The 19,451-nt window shown below is 34.0% G+C and overlaps 3 protein-coding genes across 4 annotated transcripts; all 3 read right to left on the bottom strand.

Moving 5' to 3' along the window:
• Positions 1-1,337: 1,337 nt before the first annotated feature.
• On the bottom strand, positions 1,338-2,327 carry LOC129248002 (putative RNA polymerase II subunit B1 CTD phosphatase RPAP2 homolog). Its single transcript, XM_054887394.1, has 4 exons — positions 2,246-2,327; positions 2,062-2,176; positions 1,664-1,761; positions 1,338-1,606 (listed from the first exon to the last, which is right to left on the bottom strand). Exons 1-4 carry the CDS (start codon positions 2,272-2,274, stop codon positions 1,411-1,413), a joined length of 438 nt encoding a protein of 145 aa, XP_054743369.1. The 5' UTR covers positions 2,275-2,327; the 3' UTR covers positions 1,338-1,410.
• A 3,695-nt stretch (positions 2,328-6,022) lies between these two features.
• LOC129248544 (FK506-binding protein 59) lies at positions 6,023-10,206 on the bottom strand. 2 transcript variants are annotated; one of them, XM_054888130.1, is made up of 10 exons: positions 9,935-10,206; positions 9,409-9,551; positions 9,217-9,337; positions 8,262-8,400; positions 7,917-8,025; positions 7,704-7,851; positions 7,482-7,576; positions 6,998-7,108; positions 6,807-6,944; positions 6,023-6,187 (listed from the first exon to the last, which is right to left on the bottom strand). In XM_054888130.1, the coding sequence occupies exons 1-10, from the start codon at positions 10,125-10,127 to the stop codon at positions 6,071-6,073; spliced, it is 1,314 nt and encodes a 437-aa protein (XP_054744105.1). In that variant the 5' UTR covers positions 10,128-10,206; the 3' UTR covers positions 6,023-6,070. The 2 variants fall into 2 exon arrangements, with proteins under 2 accessions (XP_054744105.1, XP_054744107.1); XM_054888132.1 differs by having other exon boundaries at positions 6,023-6,215.
• A 1,614-nt stretch (positions 10,207-11,820) lies between these two features.
• Positions 11,821-17,801, bottom strand: LOC129248372 (ubiquitin carboxyl-terminal hydrolase 14). Its single transcript, XM_054887897.1, has 7 exons — positions 17,680-17,801; positions 17,442-17,617; positions 17,280-17,384; positions 15,697-16,082; positions 14,109-14,265; positions 13,983-14,048; positions 11,821-12,393 (listed from the first exon to the last, which is right to left on the bottom strand). Exons 1-7 carry the CDS (start codon positions 17,693-17,695, stop codon positions 11,854-11,856), a joined length of 1,446 nt encoding a protein of 481 aa, XP_054743872.1. The 5' UTR covers positions 17,696-17,801; the 3' UTR covers positions 11,821-11,853.
• Positions 17,802-19,451: the final 1,650 nt, after the last annotated feature.

The following is a 19,451-nucleotide window of genomic DNA, read 5'->3' on the forward strand; positions in this document are numbered from 1 at the left end:
TTTCTAATACAAAACAAACAAAAGGAGAAATTACATGTTTGTGAAAATCCAGTGAATGGCTCGGCATTATTATGACTTGTGAGATTTAAACTAAAGAACCTAAAGAAAGTGAAGTGTCGCGTGTTAAATTGTGAAAGAACAAATGAGTATAAAGCCTCCAGTTGTATTTTTTGTGTGTTTTCCTCTTCACAAACAAGTAATTTCTTTTGTATTCGGAAGGCGCAACTTTGAATTCACATATTTTCAATGTGGTGGCATTCGAACAACATTTCTAAAACTGTAAAGAGAAATGGAAGAACTTCAAAGGAAAAAGAATAGAACGAAATAAATGACAACTAGATAAAATTAGTTTGTTGCGCATTCATAACAACTTTCCGTCATTCCGTTTTATTTATTTATTTATTTAACAAACGCCAATCGGCAATATACATACAAATAAAAAGAGGGTACAGAAACAGAACTAATAGAGGGCTGGTATGTAATACAATGATAAAGAAAATGGGCCGGACGGTTCTTGAGAAAAATCTATAGGATGATATTTTTGGCATTTCGCAGAAAAGTATCGTAGGTTCCACCATAGAAGTCGAGAACACCATGAAGTGAGTTGACACTGATGGCTATTCTATTGCACGGGCCGTGATAGACGTAGCTTTTGTAAGTAGCGACTGTTTTCAGTAGACGACTATTCCTAAGTGTGAGACCAGCCGGGGCAAGCTCGAAGGAGCTGCGTACTTCCGGGGCATCAATAATACCATTTACCACTTTATAAAAGAACGCCAGATCAGTTATGCGACGGCGAGCCCGATGTTGTACCGAATGTAGATATCTTCTGTAGCTGAAGCGGTTGATGATGAATGTCGGAAGGCTAAGGTCTTGCAGAGCTTACGCTGCACTCTTTCAAGTCTAGTAATGCCTGCTTCAGTGTATGGAGACCAGATTATGGATCCGTACTCCAGTATTGGAAGAACTTGAGTTTTGAAAAGACAAATCAGGGAGTAGGGATTCTTGAAGTCCTTGCTATTCCTAGTTATAAAACCGAGTTTTATTGACATTTGTAAATTAAAGGCGAGTTGAGCAATCAACAATTCTAATCACATCACCTCTATAGATACACCTTGTATTCTATCATTCTTTACATATTCTGAGAGCGTTACATTAAATCGTAAAGTAACCTGTTAATCCTCCATGATGATGCATAGTCTATTGCGATGCTTATCAAGGTATTTGTTTATTTATTATGCCCAGCCATTGTTTTGTATTAAAACAAAAATTATTTTCAAAAAACTTTCTCAACGAATTACTTACATTTTGTACCATACAAAAAAAAAGTTTGCATATTTCACACTAAAAAATATTTATGTACTGTATTATTTCGACATGAAAGTAGATATTTTTATTTGCGCGTCCAGGTTAGTCGCCTTTTTCATCCAATAATTTAAATTCGGGGATTATTTCGCACTGCCTCAACCAAAGGGGACTTACTAATATTTGTGATTTTATGAACTCGGACGCTTTAAAACAAGTAGAGCTGCAAAACTTTTTACGATCTGTTATATCGTATACCTTATTTTTAGTTGTTGATATTTGATATTTTTTTGTTGGCACACTAAAATAAAAATAAAGAAATTACTAATAAGGCATTAGGTTTCTGAAATATTTTTACTTTTCCAACTCTTTTCTACATAAGGGATAGCCACATAGCATAAGAATATTCCGCTCATCAACTACGTCGTCGTAGTGACATTGATTTATATTATTCAACTGCAAAATAATAAAAAAAACATTTAATGTATTTTCTAAGAGATTTTCCGAAGCCTCTTTAAAGTTATAAGCCTTATTCTATTTTGGGAACAATTATTTACTTGCTATTACATGTGCATGGCGCGCGCTTAGGCACAATAGGTCATAGTGCACTATTGCCCATTAATAATAATAAAGTAATTGCATTGCTTCGTTGCCAGTTAAAATCTTTCTTTTTGAACATATTTACATTTCCACGTGAATATATTTAATTTTGACTTGTTACTTTAGAGGTTTCCGGCTAATATGGGTAATACTAACCTGCGTTAGGAAATAGTCTTTTTCAATATTTTTTTCCAAAAAGGATTCTACTACCGCCTGAGCCTTCGCATTGCATTCCTTTTTCTTCTGCACAGCCTTTAAAAGCTGTTCATCGCTACAAAAGAACAGTTTTTTGGTATATTCTTATATTACTTAAAATTTTTGAAATTTTAAAATTGTTTACCTGAGACGATGTCGATCAGATTTCTTCATGCTATTTTATTGTGATGTGTATTAGGTATTAGGTATTTTCGAAATATATCAGTAGCAAAAAATCGATGTTTTCGCTTAAAGTGAAGACTGCACTATATCAAGCCATGCACAAAGTAGCATTAGTACAAAAAGAAAATTTATGTGTATTTTGTTTATGCAATTTGGAGATTTGAATGTCAAAATTTCAATTATATTAGAATGTTAACCAACAAACGAAACAATAATAAAAAAAGAGGTTGTCTGTAAATTCGGTTTACTGACGATACTTCAACGTGACAACGTCATAAGAAAATATTGATGGAATGGTTGCATTTTTTCAAAAGAAAATTTTAATTTTATTTGTTTGATAGATATTTTGTATGGCTATAGAGAAGGAGGTAAATGGAATCGGAATGGAATTGATGAAGTTACATTTACACAAACGTAAACAATTACGAAACATTTATCAAATTCATGAAAGATATGTTCAATTTCGATTGTGCATCAGACGTTAATAAGTCAACAACACTAAGAGGAACCATCATCGATATGACTTTTTCAAGACACGTTACACTCGAAAAACTCCCTTTCATTTCCTACTTCTCCTATCATCGTCCTATTCTCAACAGAGAAATGGTTCATTACCGTGCACACAGGAAGAAGGCATATGCAAATACAAATATGTGAATTTATATACATATGCTCATATACATACATATATATGCTTACTCAAGTAGGAGAGAGCCAGATGTCGAACGTTGCCGAACGCGGGGGCCGATTGTGCCTATTTGTCGTCCGTTCCGAGCTCTCGCTTGCAGTTCAAGCAAGGTAAAACGACGCATGAGCAACGATGCATTTTTTGGTGCGTGCAGCCGGCTACATCGAATTATAAGATGTTATCACGTCAAAAATAGATCACTGTGACATTAAAAATATCAAATCGTATTATGGTTATTAGTGTTCATGCACGCATCTTGGGGATGTTGTTTGGTTCCAAATAGGTCCAGAACAAGGCGAATTGAGTATCTAAGGTGGCGCCATTAAAAAACAGTTACTTTATTTTTCGCGATTTTCACAAGGCTGACGTCAGCTCAGTTCGCAATGCAAATTAAACAAAAGTAGGAAAAATTACGTGTTTGTGAATATTCCGTGAATGGATTGGTAGTTTTGTGATATGTGAGATTTGAACTAATCAAACTAATGAAATCGAAGTGCCATGTGATAAATTGTGAAAGCACGAATTAATATAAAGCCTCTAAATGCAGTTCGTTTGCGTTTTTATGCTAATTTCTCTTTCTTTTGCTTGTTTATTCATGGGCTCTTACTGTAATCGTGTATTCTATCATTCTTGGGTCCAAAGTGACTTATTTAAAGGCAGTAAGATTCGTTAGTTAATCTTTAATATCTTTATGTATTTTATGTGGCAACATATGACAATATGTCACTTAATACAATTATTTATTATAAATTTGTTTATAAATGGGACACCGCGTTTCCAGCAGATTTGATTATTTTTCTATATAATTTCTATTCAAATAGATGTGCGAGATCGGCATACAAATTTTAGCCAGCAAAATACGATAAGTATTGACCAAATATTATATGTTATTTAAGTGACCTATTCTTTCAAATTAACTGTTAACTTCTTAAATATTTTTTCTGTAGATGCTGCTGCAATTAACATACACATACATAAATATGAATAAATTTGCAATAAAAAATAAATGTAAAAGCACATGAAAATTAAAAACAAAAATAAAGCAAGTAGTAAAATAAAAGTATATTAGTGGAAAAATGTAGACTACGTATCCGCGAGGAAATTGTTAGAGTAGCGAACGAAAGATGGCGTAACGAAGTCACTTGCAAAATAGCCCGACAGATGTGGCCGACTCTCAAGGCTAAACGCACAGAACTTCTACGATGAAGAGATAAGCATAGTCTTAGCACACTGATTTCAGTTATTACGGGGCACTGCCTAATCGGTAGGCACGCCCAGAGAATGGGTGTGCAAACACATGACTTCTGCAGAAGTTGTCTAGACGAGACGTTCCCACGACAGTCGGTTCTACGTAACCGGAACGACCCGGATTTATATCCGGCCAAGGACTGTCACTTCAGCAGCATTCCCAGTATATGTGTGGGAATTGTTTATGCTGCTACAACAACAACAACAACGATGAAGAGACAATCCCGCACCTCCTGTGTCACTGTCCTGCTTTATCCAGACGTAGACTCGTTATTTTGGCTGAACATTTCTTCAACGAGTTAGAAAACCTCGGCTCTGTCGAAATTAAGGATCTTGCGAAATTTTTGAATAGCACACATTGGTTTCAGGAGGGATAGGGGCTAGTTCCCCACGCGGCATCACAATGGGCCATGAGCCTGAGTGTGTCCTACAATGAACAACCGCTTCAACCTAACCTAGTGGAAAAATGTGAATGTATTGAAAATCTGTGGGATTCTTATGAGATGCTGAAATCTCCTTAATATTTCCTCATAGCTTGGTGCGAGATTGAAACTAGTAGTATTAGCCCTGCGGTTTTAAGCTCTGGCTTCATGTTGCTATCGAATGCGATTGTGCACTCCCAGTAAAATTAGTTTCTCTATTTACTCAAGAACTAGCGAGGACTTAACCACAAGGCACGTTACTTTATTTATCGTGATTTTGACAAGTGTGACGTCAGGCACTTTAATAATACAAAACAAACGAACAAAACCAATAATATTAGGAGAAATTACATGTTTGTAAAAATTCAGTGAATGGCTTGGTAATATTGTGACATTTAAACTAAACAAACACGAAGATTTTCTGCGTTTTTACGCGGATGACGTCGTATATAATTTTTTCTGTTTCGTAGTTTCTATTGCTTTCGTCTACTTTTCCTCTTCCCAAACAAGTAATTCCCCTTCCTCTTGTTTGCATATTCTCGGTGCCTGACGTCACAGCGAATTAGGAAGCGCAGTCTCTTATTCTATCATTATTGGGTTATACCACATGCACATGGTATAACTCAATTGTTAAATGTCAACACCCTTTTCTGGTATTAGGCAAGTCTCATTAGACTGTGTTTTGGTAGAGAGATCGACGAGTAAGGAAGAGGTGAACGCAGTCTAACTCATACTCATATTCTTAAAAAAAAAAATGTAATTTTTGGCAGCTCTCTTGCAGTCAAGGTGGATTTAATAAGGTGACAGCATTCACCCAGCTGAATTTTTCGCCGTAGGTATGGCTTACGTCAAAATGATATGCTTTGTTTGTATGTATTGGTATGTTTACATTTGCTTGCTGATTTTGACATGATGCTTGCACCAAACGCAACAACAAATACATGTAGGGTTTTACTTATATGTGTTTGCTGTCACCTGTAATAAATTCGCCTTGCTTCCAGTGCTGTCAACGTATGTTTATTTATTCCAGTTGCTTCATCTATTCACGCATGGCGAATCGAAGAGTGCTATTATAAACTTGTATGTACCGTGCTATTATCACTGAATCAAGAAGGAACATTTTTAATTGGCTATCCACTTCAATTATTTTGATTAATGTCTATAGGAGGTTTCACATCGAGTTCACTCAAATTCTTTTCGATATTCGGTAAACTTTTCTATTTGATTATATACGGCCCTCAGTTTTTTATTCTCTCGGATAAAGAAGTCGCAAGAACGCGATTTTTTTTAAGCGACGACATCATTGAAGTCTTCTGTCACCTACGATTTAGTTCAAGAAAATAAACACGGTTAAAACATTTTATTGTTATTAAGACAAATGTTGTTATTGCATTAAGTATTATTTTATTAAGCTATAATAGTTTAAAATTTATATCATAACAATATTATTATCCCGCTCGAATGCCAAATCCACTTCTCGCTTTGCATCTTCATCTGTCCATTCACCGCATTTGGTTAAAACATCTGGCTCGGTATTTGGTGTTGGCTATGCGATTATATTTATTTAAAAATCACTTAAAATAATTAGTTACTTAGAGTATTGTATGTGTTTACATTTATATATTTATTTTTTATAATATTTTTGAAGGCTTTGTTATACCCAAGGACCGGATATTTTAATTTTCGAAATAATTATTTTATGTAATAATCAATGCATGGAATAGGGAAGAACTCTTCGTTATTTATTCGAACGGATTTTAATGTATTTATTTTAATTTTTTACAAATATCACGAAACCCCTTTGCTGACCAATTTTATAAAAGGCAGTAATAATGCTCGAACAAAATTATTTTAATTTCAAATTTAGATTTTTTCAAGAAAGAAAGCTAAAATCTGGATTATCGGTCATCCCAAATTTAGAAGTGCAAGTCAAACTAACTGGTATTTGCAAATTATAATTGCAAACGTATTTCGTTGCTGTGTAGCCAGCTTTCTTGCACTAAATTGTGAAAATTCAATTATAGAGGATGTATTTTACGATTGTATATCGGAATAAGTAAAATGTTCTAAACAAACATATTTATGCAATTTTATGCTGTATATACTTATATTCGGCCCCTGTTTACAACAATAAATAAATACGGCAAATGCGAGTGCTACTATACCTGTTTATCAGCGGCAGATAATTTTTTGAACATATTTGCATAAATTTTCCTCTCCTTATCGTTAGCTTCTTTTATTCGTTGTCTGCAAATCTGTATCTGATTAATGGCCGCTTTATTGGTAGGTTCCAACTCGATCACCTTCAAATAGCAAAGAATTAGTCTATGCTTTATAAATAACTTAACTCAAAAACCTTTTCGAAATCATCTAAAGCTTCTTTAAATTCATTTATAGCTAGATTACATTGGCCTCGTCGGAAGAGCGCTTTGATATTAACAGGATCCAATTTGAGGGCTTCATTGCACTATGGAAAAGTACAGTATTTCAAAATATGCACTTTTTTAACTAAAGCCGAATTCTTTTGTATACGAGTTGCGAAAGAACATTCCAACTCGGTTAATACAGCTATGGCAGTAAACTGTCACAAAATTACACAAACAGAGAGCAAAACTAAATGACATTTGAATTGAAATTTTCCAAGTTCTTTAATGACCAATCACAATAGTGCCATAATTGCGTTTGCCGGCACCCCACGTAGTAATATACTTTCAAAAAGTTTGATTACACTGAGTTAACATATACAAGCTGTGTTGTTGCTTGTATCTAAATCGGCATCTATCCGAGTGTTATTTTTCAACTCGTGTGCAAAAGAATACGGCTTAAGAAAAACTACTTACTGCTTGCTTTCCTTCGAAGTAATCATTCGATTTCTGGTAACATAAAGCTATATTGCTGTTTGATGCTATCTTAAGTTTCTTAGATTCATCATTATCTGAAAGTGAGTTTTATAATTTGAAACAACAAGACAAGCGGCGAAAATTATATATAGCGAATTATGTTTTAAATGTATGTTAAGACCCGAATATCTTTGACAGTGCAAGAAATAAATGTTAGCTTACCAATTTCTGAAATAATTTCTGTGCACTTTTTATACATTTTTATGGCCAAAGCATAATTCTGTTTTGAAAAGTATTTTGTTCCCTTAGCTTTATACAATTCAGCCTGCTGCAATCTTTCCTCCTCAGTTAATTTCCATTCTTCTAAGCCCTGAAACCGAAACGGATATATTTATGAGTACTGAAAGTAAAAGAATATTCACAGAGCATGCGTACCTTTTCACAATCAATCAGCTTGACAATATACTCCACCGTGGAATTAGGAGGAATGTTGAAATTATCGTTCCCTTTGCTTCCGAAAGCATATTTCCCTTGGATTTTCAATCTAAACAAATAATTGCATTCAGTTTTCTATTTTGTATGTTTATCATTGCATATAAATACGCCTAGGTGTACATTTCTTTGGTTAGTATTAAATTTGCCATTTTAACATCTGATTTAATGGTTCATGTGTAAATTTGTAAACGTGTTATTAATTGGAATGCTAATTTGATAAACTCTGATTATGCAAGTATAAAGGGTTATTTGAAAGGAATATTTAAAAAAGTATTAAATACTTACTTTGAGGTTTCTCCAACCGTCATTTTTTCCAGTGCGATTTCAACTCCTTCTATAACTCCACAGTCACAGCCTTCGCCATAATCAAACTCAACATCGCGATCCTCAAAAATATTTCCATTGTATTTGCCGGTTATATGGGCTATAGAATAAAATTACTTAATTTATCAAGTAATTCAAACTATATATACTCTATAAAATGGAAATGCAACAATAAAAGGCCCTAATGCCATTACTTTGCCAATGAAACGCAACTTTCAGTTACTCCGCTAAATATTCACCTAATCTTTGCATAATCGGTAAAACGAAGGTGGAATTTACGATACTGGAATGACTATGTATTTATATCCGGCCGAAAATAAGTCTGCATTATTCGGGATATTAGAAGTCGCATTCCGAGTATTGATCGAATTATATTCGAGGTTACTAATGCGAGTTCAAACTTGTTTACTAAGTCCATCGAATTACGACCATTAGAATGAATATAATGGATAAGTTGGCAACAGTTTGGTCTATGTTATCGAAAGAACGAAAGAGGTGAAAGAAAAAATTTTCCGGATAGAACAGTCAGAAAAGAAAATATGTCTATATTATTTTATAGCAGACCTTTTAAACTGCCACTCCAACAGTCCTTAATATGAATTTTAAAAGAGTTTTCCTCGTTTTAAATTTACAATTTCACTAATACAAATTTACTAGCAACAAAAGTTGTAAGCATTGAAATCGACACAAAGTTGCAAATCTTTCAATACATTTCCGTTATAAAAAATGTTAAACAAACTGTTTGAATGATTGGAGGTTAGGTTACATCGCATATTTAGAACTGCTCAGTAATCTCAAGATTTTGCAATTATTAACGATAATCTTTATTATTGCCACATTTAACTAACTTAGCACAATGGAAGTAATGTTTTTTTTTTGCTGCACGACCAATTGAAGACTTATAGCTTATACCTACCTTTAACCAGAGCACCCTCACCAGGTGATCGTTTCTTATCACTGACTTCGACAATGTATCTCTCAATGCTACCGTCCTTATTTGGGCTAACATCTTCCCCTTTCCAGCCGAGCATTTCCAACTGTATCGATATTAATATAACGGGTAAATTTAATATAACATTGAGTGCTCAAATAAAAACTGTATGCGTACCTCAAATATTAGTGTCGAATTTGGCGGAATGCTGGGTGGGCTTCCAGCTGCACCATAAGCATAGTCAGGAGCGCATGTTAGTTTGCATTTTTCATTCAATTTCATTGTCGCTACGCCCATATCAAAAGCCTTAATGACATGGCCTGTGAAATAAATACAAATTATTTTGGTGGCTATCATAGTTTACGGCCCGGCCGAAATTGATCAGAATACCAAACATTATTAGCCAAAATGTACTTTCATCGCGCGTTTTCTGTTCATTTCCTTACTATTGAAATAATAAGTACGATTCGATGCTTCACTGAAAGAGTAATTAGTGATACAAAACACCACTTTTAGGGATTTTCTTGTTATTAATAAGTTTTAAACGGTTTAAACAAATTACACTCCATTTTTGGAGTATTAATATTGGAACCAAAACCTGCAGATTGGTAACCACATCAACTATATGTAACCAATTTCGGCACCCGGGCGGTAAACCAGATTATCATATTTAAAAAAAAAAAGGAAACTTCCAGAACTTTACCTTTCCCCAAGTCAAACTCAAACGGTTCACGTTCCACACTCGAATCAAATACAGTCCCATCAACTAATTTTCCGGTATAGTGCAATGAAACCTTGCACCCATTTAATGGGTGCTCTTCCCCGTGCCCTTCTTGTATTATCTCCTTCAATACTCCACCATCGCCAGATAAATCAATTTTCTTATTTTCAGACATTTTAAATGGTTTAGTGAATATCTATAAACTCAAACGTTTCAAGCTGCTCAACCAATGTGATTAAATCACTCTTCTTCTTCTTAAAATGCCATTCACATGCAAGGGTGCGAAAAATATTAACCCATGCGGCAGTTTTTCAAAACAAGTTTCATTCACAATAAATATTATATTATTTATTGCATTTTAACACTTCCCTAATATCGAATATACTAATACCAGGTTACCGAAGTGAAAAGCATGATGAAGTAGCAAAGCATCTCGATCTGGTTTGGAGTTATATTCATTCATTGTTTTTCATGGGTATTTATTAAGTAGTACTTAAATATCACGGAGTTTCAGGTTATTTATCACGTTATTGAAAAAGAGGGAAAATATAGTGCAGTCTAACTGTAATATTATCGAGCTCGATCTAGTATATTTTATGAAATTTTGTGAAAATTTCATGCCACTGCTGTAAAGTAGATAAGGTTAGGGCAAAGAATAAAATTCGACCCTTGGGATACCGTACAGAGGAAAACAGAGTGAAAAGAACAGTGCAGAATAGAAAAAGGAAGGGGGAACTAAAGGAGGATGACGATCAAACGGTGGCATTTAGTCCCCGCGCTACATTTGTTTTAACCGTTTGGATGCCCACAAAATTCGAGAGAGGAAGGTTCTCACCACTTTGCACGTTTTTGAGTTGACGCGAAACCCATCTTGCCAGGAGCAGAGCACAGGTTCTCACGAGAACCCTAATCCTGTTATCACGCGATGAAACCATCTCGAGGGTCCCCTGTCTAGCTAACTCGCCGCACCCGACTAATATCGAACGCACCAACAACGAATCCAGGGTCCTTATTACCGCTTGTCTGTCTGAGTAAATGTTTATCTCCCTTACAGTAGTTATAGAACTAAGCAACTAATCCACTACTTCTTTGATTGCGGCTTGATCCGCTTGAAAAACACTACAGTGGTCCGGTAGCATGAGCTTCTCATATAATACTCCTCCACCAATCCTTCCGCCGAACTTTGTACCGCTCAGACCAAGAGAGGGGTGCATTGATCCCATGGACTGGGGATGAATTCAAAGTTTCTAAGAATACCAGAGTGTCCGTAGCTTAAGTCTAGCTTGTAGCCCAAACGCCTCAATCTGATTGCGGCACATGCAGCAGCAGTTTGTAGGAGGTTTTTACCGTAACGCGCTAAAGTTTTTATTCAGATATTTAATTATTTTCCTGCCATCAATACCACCTATAATTAAACAGACCTTGCAGCCGATAGACAAAAGGTGGGGAAGAAAAACAAATCCCAACAAGTTCTAGAACACAATATCCCTAAATAAGGCAAATAACGCTGTTATAAAATGTAACTATAGTGCGATAATATAGTGCTACCTGAAATAAAACAAAATGCATATTGAGAACTATAATCAACTGCGATTGCATATCATTCCATTCAAATCATGATTTTAACACTCGCGTCACAAATTTGAGCTATGGTGTTAAATTCAGCAGGCTAAAATTTATTTTAAAAATTCACCACAATGTCCAATTGGCATATAGTGGGATTACACACCATATACAGATAATGCTCTCCGATGACAAAACACAATTTTTTTATACTTATAGGTTATACTACCAGCCTTGTCCATCTGTGTTCTTGCATCTGACAAATGCTTAATTTTCACATTAAATCAATAATAGATTCGAAAGCCTTGTGTTGAAATTTTTATTATATTTACTTAATTTCATTGTTTCTTTAATAATTTTGGTCCATACAGAAGTACATATGCGCAATGCCAATCTCCACCTCCTGAGAGACGCAGTATATCCTCTGTGGTTACGGACGTAACCACATCGTCATCAAATTTAAACCAGATATCACCAGAATGTTTTACCCATGCAACATAATGTCCCGAAGAACTTGATCGTCCTTTATGCGTTAGTACAGCTTGAAGAGTATAGTATCCTGAATTATTGCTCCCTGGATCATCTTCAAACCAATAGTTCTCAGTTTCTACATTTTTATCACTTTCCATTGCAGTACTTTTACTTTCTTCAGAAATTGGTTTGTTATCCCCTTCTAGATGTTTATCTTCAGCTTCTTTAAATTTGGCTCTCATTGGGCACAGCTTATTTTGCAGTTCAGCGGTACATAACTCAAATGCATCGAACTCGATTGGAAATTTTATGTCTTTCAAAACTTTGGCATTGATACCTTCCTTACCCTTGTATTGAAAACGTACAAATTGTATTGTTAAATATGCTGGGAGGCGACTTATCAGCGACTGAAAAAATTATAATTTGATAAAATTATCTTAAAAAAGATTTCATATAAAGAGTACAGTAACAGAAATTAATATTGATATTAAAATCTTAAAGTTCACCGGTCCTGACCCTAAAATATGAAACACTGTGAAAAAATACCTAATGATTAATTCAGCGTTTGAGACTTGACATTAACTGAATAAAATTCAAAATGTATTTATTTGAACAAAATTTGTTAAATGCAGCAATAAATACAATATTATTTGATTGTACTAGGCAATACAGAAATGAAATCTTACATGTCGACTTTTTTTAGAACCTGTCCGATACAAAAAACTACTTTTATAAGCATTTCAAATTTTAAAGTAAGAATTACTATACCGATTTCCAAAAAAAATATAATTTAAAATAAAATTATAGCATGAAAAAGTTTCTTAGTTTAATACAGACACTTTTCGACCAACTCATTTTGCATTTAATTTCAAAACAAATTGTTTAAGAAAATTAAAAATTTTCTATTTGATATTGACTTGTTTGACTCTAAAATCTTATAAAACTCATAAAAATAAATTTTTGCCAAGACAATTAATTGATAGTTCACTCCTATTTGAAAGTTCTAATAACTAGCTAATTTTTTTCAATTCCTAGACGACTAAATCAGACAAATTTTCTAATAAATCGACCAAACTCTTTTCATGGTCAATGTTCAGAAATCTGTGGCGCTATGTTACTACAAACTAACTGTAATTGAAAGCATCTTTGTAAAGTAAGTTGTACGAACCGAGCCTATAAATTATTCTTAACTTTGAAATGGCCCGGCAAGTTGCAAGAAAAGCGTTATAATTGGATATTATTTTCCTAAAATTCAGATAAAATATTGAGATGTGAGAACTAACAAATAAACGATTATAAATTTAAAATAATAATAAAATAAATATAATACACTAAATATAAAGCAACATAACAACCATAGAAATCAAATATATTGATTGATTTTGACTAATTATTTATTTATTTTGTAATTTCATTTATTTTTTTTTTACAAATATAGTTCATACTACATCATACACCATATAAGGCAAAGTTTCGAACTTTGTATAAAATTTGTAAAAATTCGGTAAATTTTAATCAAAATTTCAAACTTATTACTCAGGATTTTTAGAAAAATGTTGGATATGCAGTTTTATAGATAATTGAATTTTGGTAGAATAAAGTAGAAGTTTCAAGTGATTTAAAAATCAATTTTTGACAAATTTTTCTGCGGTATTACGTGTTTTCTCCATATAGTTAAGTGGGAGTTAAATGAAGAAAATGCACAAAAAACAAATCTCAAAAATCAGTGCGATTTTTGACTTACTTGAAATTTGCACTTTACATGAAATTTTTTCGGAAATTCTGAGTAAAATGTTTGAAATTTAGATGAACATTTGCAGAATTCCTTCAAATATTTCACAAAGTTTGAAACTTTGCTATAACATATATGGTTTTTATTGTGGTATGTTTTTATAAAAGATTGATTTAAATTAAAAAGTAAATAAATAAAATGTAAAAACTTGTTGACTGTACGAGTATATACTAAAATAATTATATGAATAATCTATCCACTTACAGTTCGTATATAGTTGGCATCGCGGCCCAAGGTTTCTGATCGTTTTATCAATTGCTCCTTCATTTTCTAAAGATCAAAACTTAACGTTAATAAAAATGTGAGATCGAATATGTTTATAAATTATACCGATTTCAAACCACTATGCATATATTTCACTTCCGTCGAAATAAAGCAGCTAAGTTGAAGGAATTGCTCTTTTGCTATGGTTGGCTCCTCATCTTCAGCTTCAGTACAACTCATTTTTACTTCAAAGGAGCCTCCAAAGTATTGCTCTATAAAGGAACTGAAAAAATATGTAGCTTAAAATATGTGTTCTTGATTATTTTCAATGTGAAAATGTATATAAACAAGTTGGTTAGAATGGTAGATATTTTTATGAGGAGCTTTTTCATAGCAGAAATACACTCGGAGGTTTGCCATTGCCTGCCGAGGGGCGACCGCTATTAGAAAAATGTTTTTCTTAATTTGCTGTATCACCGAGATTCGAAGCTACGTTCTCTCTGTGAATTCCGAATGGTAGTCACGCACCAACCCATTCAGCTACGGCGGCCGCCTGTGTTAAGTATTACAGTTTGAAAATATTGACTGCCAAACGCTGAACTCTCAACTTTGTAAAGACATGTTCAAATCGATATTTGCAAAAATTTCCTATCGAAAGTTTGAGGTCTCTTCCCGAGTTGCTCCATATATAATATTTCCGTGCATTTCCTCTCATCTGCCCTAAACTAACTAGACCGCAATGCGAATCAGTCAAATGCAATTCTTGTCTTGACTAGTGCTACTTCCGTCTATGCGATGGGGTTGCCGCCCCAGAAAATTAACATTGCTTAGTGCGCTGAACTTCACCTCTCGCCTATTGTCACTGGAGGAACTCTATACAGGTTACTTCAAACACTTCTCTTTAGGGCTAGCATTGAGCGTGACTTTGGAAATGAAGGTCTCCACACGAACTCAACTTCGGTTAGTGCATCGGGTGGTGCTATTTCAAGACTTGTTCAGGTGTTAGAAACACTTGAGAGTCGACCACACTGTGGTTTCATGCTGCCCTCGGCTTCAGCCCTCTTCTACTTCTCGCAACGCGCTGGAACTGCATTTAAAGTTAACGGCAAATGTGTATGCTGTTACAACAACAACCATTCCCTACTTCGCCAAATCAGCGCAAGACAGTCAAAACTATGTCCTATCGTCTACGCAAACTAATTCATCTAATACCCCTTTCCCTACCGTTAGATCTCCTCAATACAGCGCGTTTCCTGTGCCTACCATTACTTATATAACTTCGATGACAACATTTAGCGGGACATTAGGTGTCAGTAAGGCTGTTTACATCAAATGGTTAATATAGGTCTGACTTGTGTAGGGTCGTGTATTCAATGTTTTAATATGACGATCCTGAATAAAATGCTGTTCTCAAACGCAAACTCAGCTGCAAATGGTGAAAAAATATTATACGAGCAATTTCTCTTGAGTACTTTAGAAATCAATCTTCACTTTTAGCTTTTTTTGAAAGAGGAACAATAAATTTAGTTGTTTATTCATCAAAAAAATGTTGCAATTTCACAGAAATTTGTATGATGCAATTCTGTGTTTAACTGATTTAAAAATCCGTAAATATGCTAAGATACTGTGATTGAAAATATACAAAATTTTCAGATAGTTTGAGAATACTATTATCTTAAGGTTGATATATGCTTTAAAAAGTTTTATTTCTTACTTGTATTTCTTGATGTTGCTACCTTCAATGGCTTTGTCATTCGAAGCTGGTATTTTTTGCTGCAACATTTTTAGTAATTCAGACCAACATTCATTTGCATCTTGTTGGCGGTAAGTTCCATTCTCACCGACTTGCGAAAACTGTGGTGATGCGCGATGTAGTGTTTGTAGCAAAATTATTGGCGTCACTGTACTACCTCGTTCCATTTGTTTGAACAAAAATTTCATTGCCGACGCCATTGCAGTAGACATTGAGCCAGCATCTTCGCTGTCCACCCGATATTTATCAAGAGCCTCTCGCAGCTCAGGCACTACATGCAGACATTGCACGGTTGCATTCATATAGCAAGTATTTCCTAAATTCGTCAGGCCTGCAGGCAATTCCATCTATTTTAATCGAAATTTCGACAAAAGCAAACAAATAATCCAAGGAAATTGTTTTGAAATGTTAAAAATACATAAATAATTCTGCTAAACTTAAAAATGATTGTTATTTTTCATATAAGCTTAATAATGCGTAAACAAGATTAGAATTCATGACTCACAAAAGTATTTTCTTTTGACTAGTAGGTAAGTGAAATGGTTGACATACTAGTCTGGTACTGCACAAGTTGCACTAAAGCGCAGTTTTGATACCAGCTTTTGACTAGTAGTTGTGTATAATTAATATTATTTTCAGATTCTACAAACTTTCGACGAAATTCGGCAAGCATTTTTTCTAATTATTCTAGCAAAACAACCTTAATGTTACTTTTCGATAAAATCTACTGATTTCACACTTTACCCTCTATAAGCCCATAGATTCTCTATAGGCGCTATGCACACGGTTTTCCAAAACACAAAGCTTTTTGTTTTATAGGCATTGACATTGAAAATCGCTTTTTCTGAAGTAGTTTTATATAACCGGCCTATTCCATGCTACGCGACTGTGGATGTTGTTACTCCCGAATACTCTACACATAGCCTCATCGGATACTTACGTTGTGTAACTTTGACCGACTACCACGCGTTATATTTTCTAAAAAACTGCCATCTTTACGCCATTTCATTAGGTTTTTTTGTCGTTTGGCGATATCGACTAAACATATTACAAATGGATTTCGTAAATGATCCTTCGTTGTGAAGATATAAAACACTTATTTTTAGCTGTAGTTGATTCTTTTCCATTTTACGTTTTCGATGTGAAAAAAGCATAATCAAAAATGAAACGAATTCATATGTGATATTAATGATAATACCCACTGTTCAGCTCAAATTAAATACATCAACTAAGCATTTCAAAAACAATATGAAAGATACTTCTGTGAGCACAGGATCTCATTGTCACGTATGTTTTTTGTTATAATCTTTCAACAGTATAATATTCGTGTTTGTGTTTTCTGGCTCTTTGTTCCAACTTGGAACTTATATATAGGTATATATATAACATTTGTTTTTACTGACACGGTACTTCTTAAGGAAATGCGGAACAATTAGGAAAATTAGTTAAAAAATAAATACCTCTCCTCAATAGAAAAGAAATTTGTAATTTTTACATACAAAGGACTATGCAATATACTTCTGTGAGCCACTGTAAATACTCACCGCGGTGGCCATTTCTGCATCATTCATGTCCTCAATAAATTTTACGGGAGTTACTGGTACTTCGGGAACCTGTTCTTTTGAGCCTAAGAGCAACACAGTTGCACCCTGTAAATGGAAAAGATACTTATGATCATTATGAAATTTTATAGTGCACCTACTCACATCTTTTAATTGCAGGTTCCACTCATAATCTTTTAAAATGCCGCCTTTACACATTACTTTTTGGCGTTCAGGTTGCACCCCCGTGAGGGCGAACAATTGGGCTTTAAACAACATAGGTTCCTCATCAGTATTCACTTCAATGTCGGGAAAAAGCTCACGTCCCCATTTTACTTTAACTACAAATTGCGAAACAAATAAATGTTATCATTGATGTTTTTCGCTAACGAATCCGGGTTACCTTTATAAGCGGGCATCTTAAGTTATTTTTTTTTCAATAATAAACTGCTTAGCAATTTACGAACTTCTACACTATCTGAATAGCAAAACCTAAAAGTCATTTGGCCTACATATGCGTTTAATCAAAAACGTTTTTAGAACGAAAAGAACAGGGTAGTAGCAATAGAAAATGAACTATATTTTATAAGCAGGGTGGTAACATTTATACTGAATAAACTTTTCACTTTTGTATCTATTACAACATATCGACTAAAAACTCAATATAGACATAACTTAACGTAAGAAATAGGCAATGATTATTCAACACGTTAATGAATGTTTTGTTGTTGTTATAACAGCATATATGTTTCCCATACAATTACGGGGAACGCTGCTGGAACGACAGCCCATGGCTCGATATATATTAAATCCGGGTCGTTCCGATAACGTAGAACCGACTGCCTAGGGAACTTATTATGTTTTGTATTTATATATTTTTAACAGTTAGGCCTCTATAAAGCCTCATTAAATAAATTCTGTTTAAAAATACTTTCTTCATTTATGTATTTTTAAGAATTATAAAAGCAAAAATAGGGTATGTCCCTATCAATGTCAATAATAATACGTTCACATATGAGTAGATGATCTACTTTTTCGCGTTTAACTCAAAATCCGTAATTAAAAAGCGCGATTTCCCATACAACCTTTCTGCCCCAAAATCTGAGATCATAAAATAATCCCAGATAATAACGATACTTATTGACATACAACCCTGTGTTTTCTGTGTTACCGATTATTATTATTACGAATGTAAGGAGAAACATCAAAATAAAAACTAAATGAAATGAATGCCGGCAAAGCAAACAGGTCTGTAAATAGAATTCTAATAAAATTTTTGTTAAATATTATTAATTAGGGATTCATGTTACAGAAAAAAGCGTGTGCCCATAAACGTTTTGTTCTCTTATTACTTCCTATAAAATGTAATATCGAATTTCGAATGCGTATTACTGCCATAATTTTTTGCAACCTCGGTAACCGTCGCATACGGATTTCCTCCAACTGTTTATTAGTAGTAGCCAATTGCGCAATTAAATTAACTATTCCTTCTCCTTGTATTTTCTTCATATCATTAATAATAATTAAAGAAACCAAAAACACCGAAATAAAATAGTTTCTATGAAGAAAACCTTCTCAAAGCAGCATTGGCAGCTGATTGTAGATTTTGCAGGTAATCTGCCATGTGTGAACGGGTAGATTAATCTGGTGGATTTATAGGTGATTAATGCATATGGGAAAGTATTATAAGTTAAATATTTTACTTTAATTCTGTGTGGATAAGTTTTTATTTCTGATACCAGAAATTGGAAATACAATGTAATTCGTAAATTAGTTCATTCATTTTTATTTTAGTATTTTTTTAAATTAAAATGCTTTGGTTATTCTTAACAGCTCCTTTTGTTTGCAATAGTATTTATTTGACAGGGAAAGTGCAATAATTAAGCATTTACATGGGACAGTTTTGTACATTAGCAATACATTCACATTTCTTTACTAATGTACTCACAACTCTACTTATCTCCACCACTGTCTATGATTTTTCGTAAACAGTACATTCGGCAAATGGTTGAATGCAACTGGCCAATTTGGCGACGTTTCATTGTAATTCGAGATAGAAACGAAATCAGAGCAAGTAATTTGTACGAAACGGCACTAATGGCGGTTGATTAAAAGAGAATTGCTTCAATAAATGTTTGGACGCTTTAGCTACGCCAACAGTTTGTGTCCTTTTTG

The sequence above is a fragment of the Anastrepha obliqua genome, chromosome 5 (assembly GCF_027943255.1).
Source record: "Anastrepha obliqua isolate idAnaObli1 chromosome 5, idAnaObli1_1.0, whole genome shotgun sequence".
Classification (NCBI taxonomy): Eukaryota; Metazoa; Arthropoda; class Insecta; order Diptera; family Tephritidae; genus Anastrepha; species Anastrepha obliqua.

Bases quoted from the DNA above. Each gene is read 5' to 3' on its own strand.
- LOC129248544 (XM_054888130.1), bottom strand. From the start codon at position 10,127: ATGTCTGAAAATAAGAAAATTGATTTATCTGGCGATGGTGGAGTATTG. The intron at 9,338-9,408 runs GTACGCATACAG...ATATCGATACAG, and splicing joins ATTCGACACTAATATTTGAG to TTGGAAATGCTCGGCTGGAA. The intron at 6,188-6,806 runs GTATAGTAGCAC...ATAATCGCATAG, and splicing joins TATCTGCCGCTGATAAACAG to CCAACACCAAATACCGAGCC.
- LOC129248002 (XM_054887394.1), bottom strand. From the start codon at position 2,274: ATGAAGAAATCTGATCGACATCGTCTCAG. The intron at 1,762-2,061 runs GTTAGTATTACC...ATTATTTTGCAG, and splicing joins AAGACTATTTCCTAACGCAG to TTGAATAATATAAATCAATG. The intron at 1,607-1,663 runs GTAAAAATATTT...TTTTTATTTTAG, and splicing joins TGTAGAAAAGAGTTGGAAAA to TGTGCCAACAAAAAAATATC.
- LOC129248372 (XM_054887897.1), bottom strand. The intron at 14,266-15,696 runs GTAAGAAATAAA...ATATTTTTTCAG, and splicing joins AGCAACATCAAGAAATACAA to TTCCTTTATAGAGCAATACT. The intron at 12,394-13,982 runs GTAAGTGGATAG...TAATTTTTTCAG, and splicing joins ATGCCAACTATATACGAACT to TCGCTGATAAGTCGCCTCCC.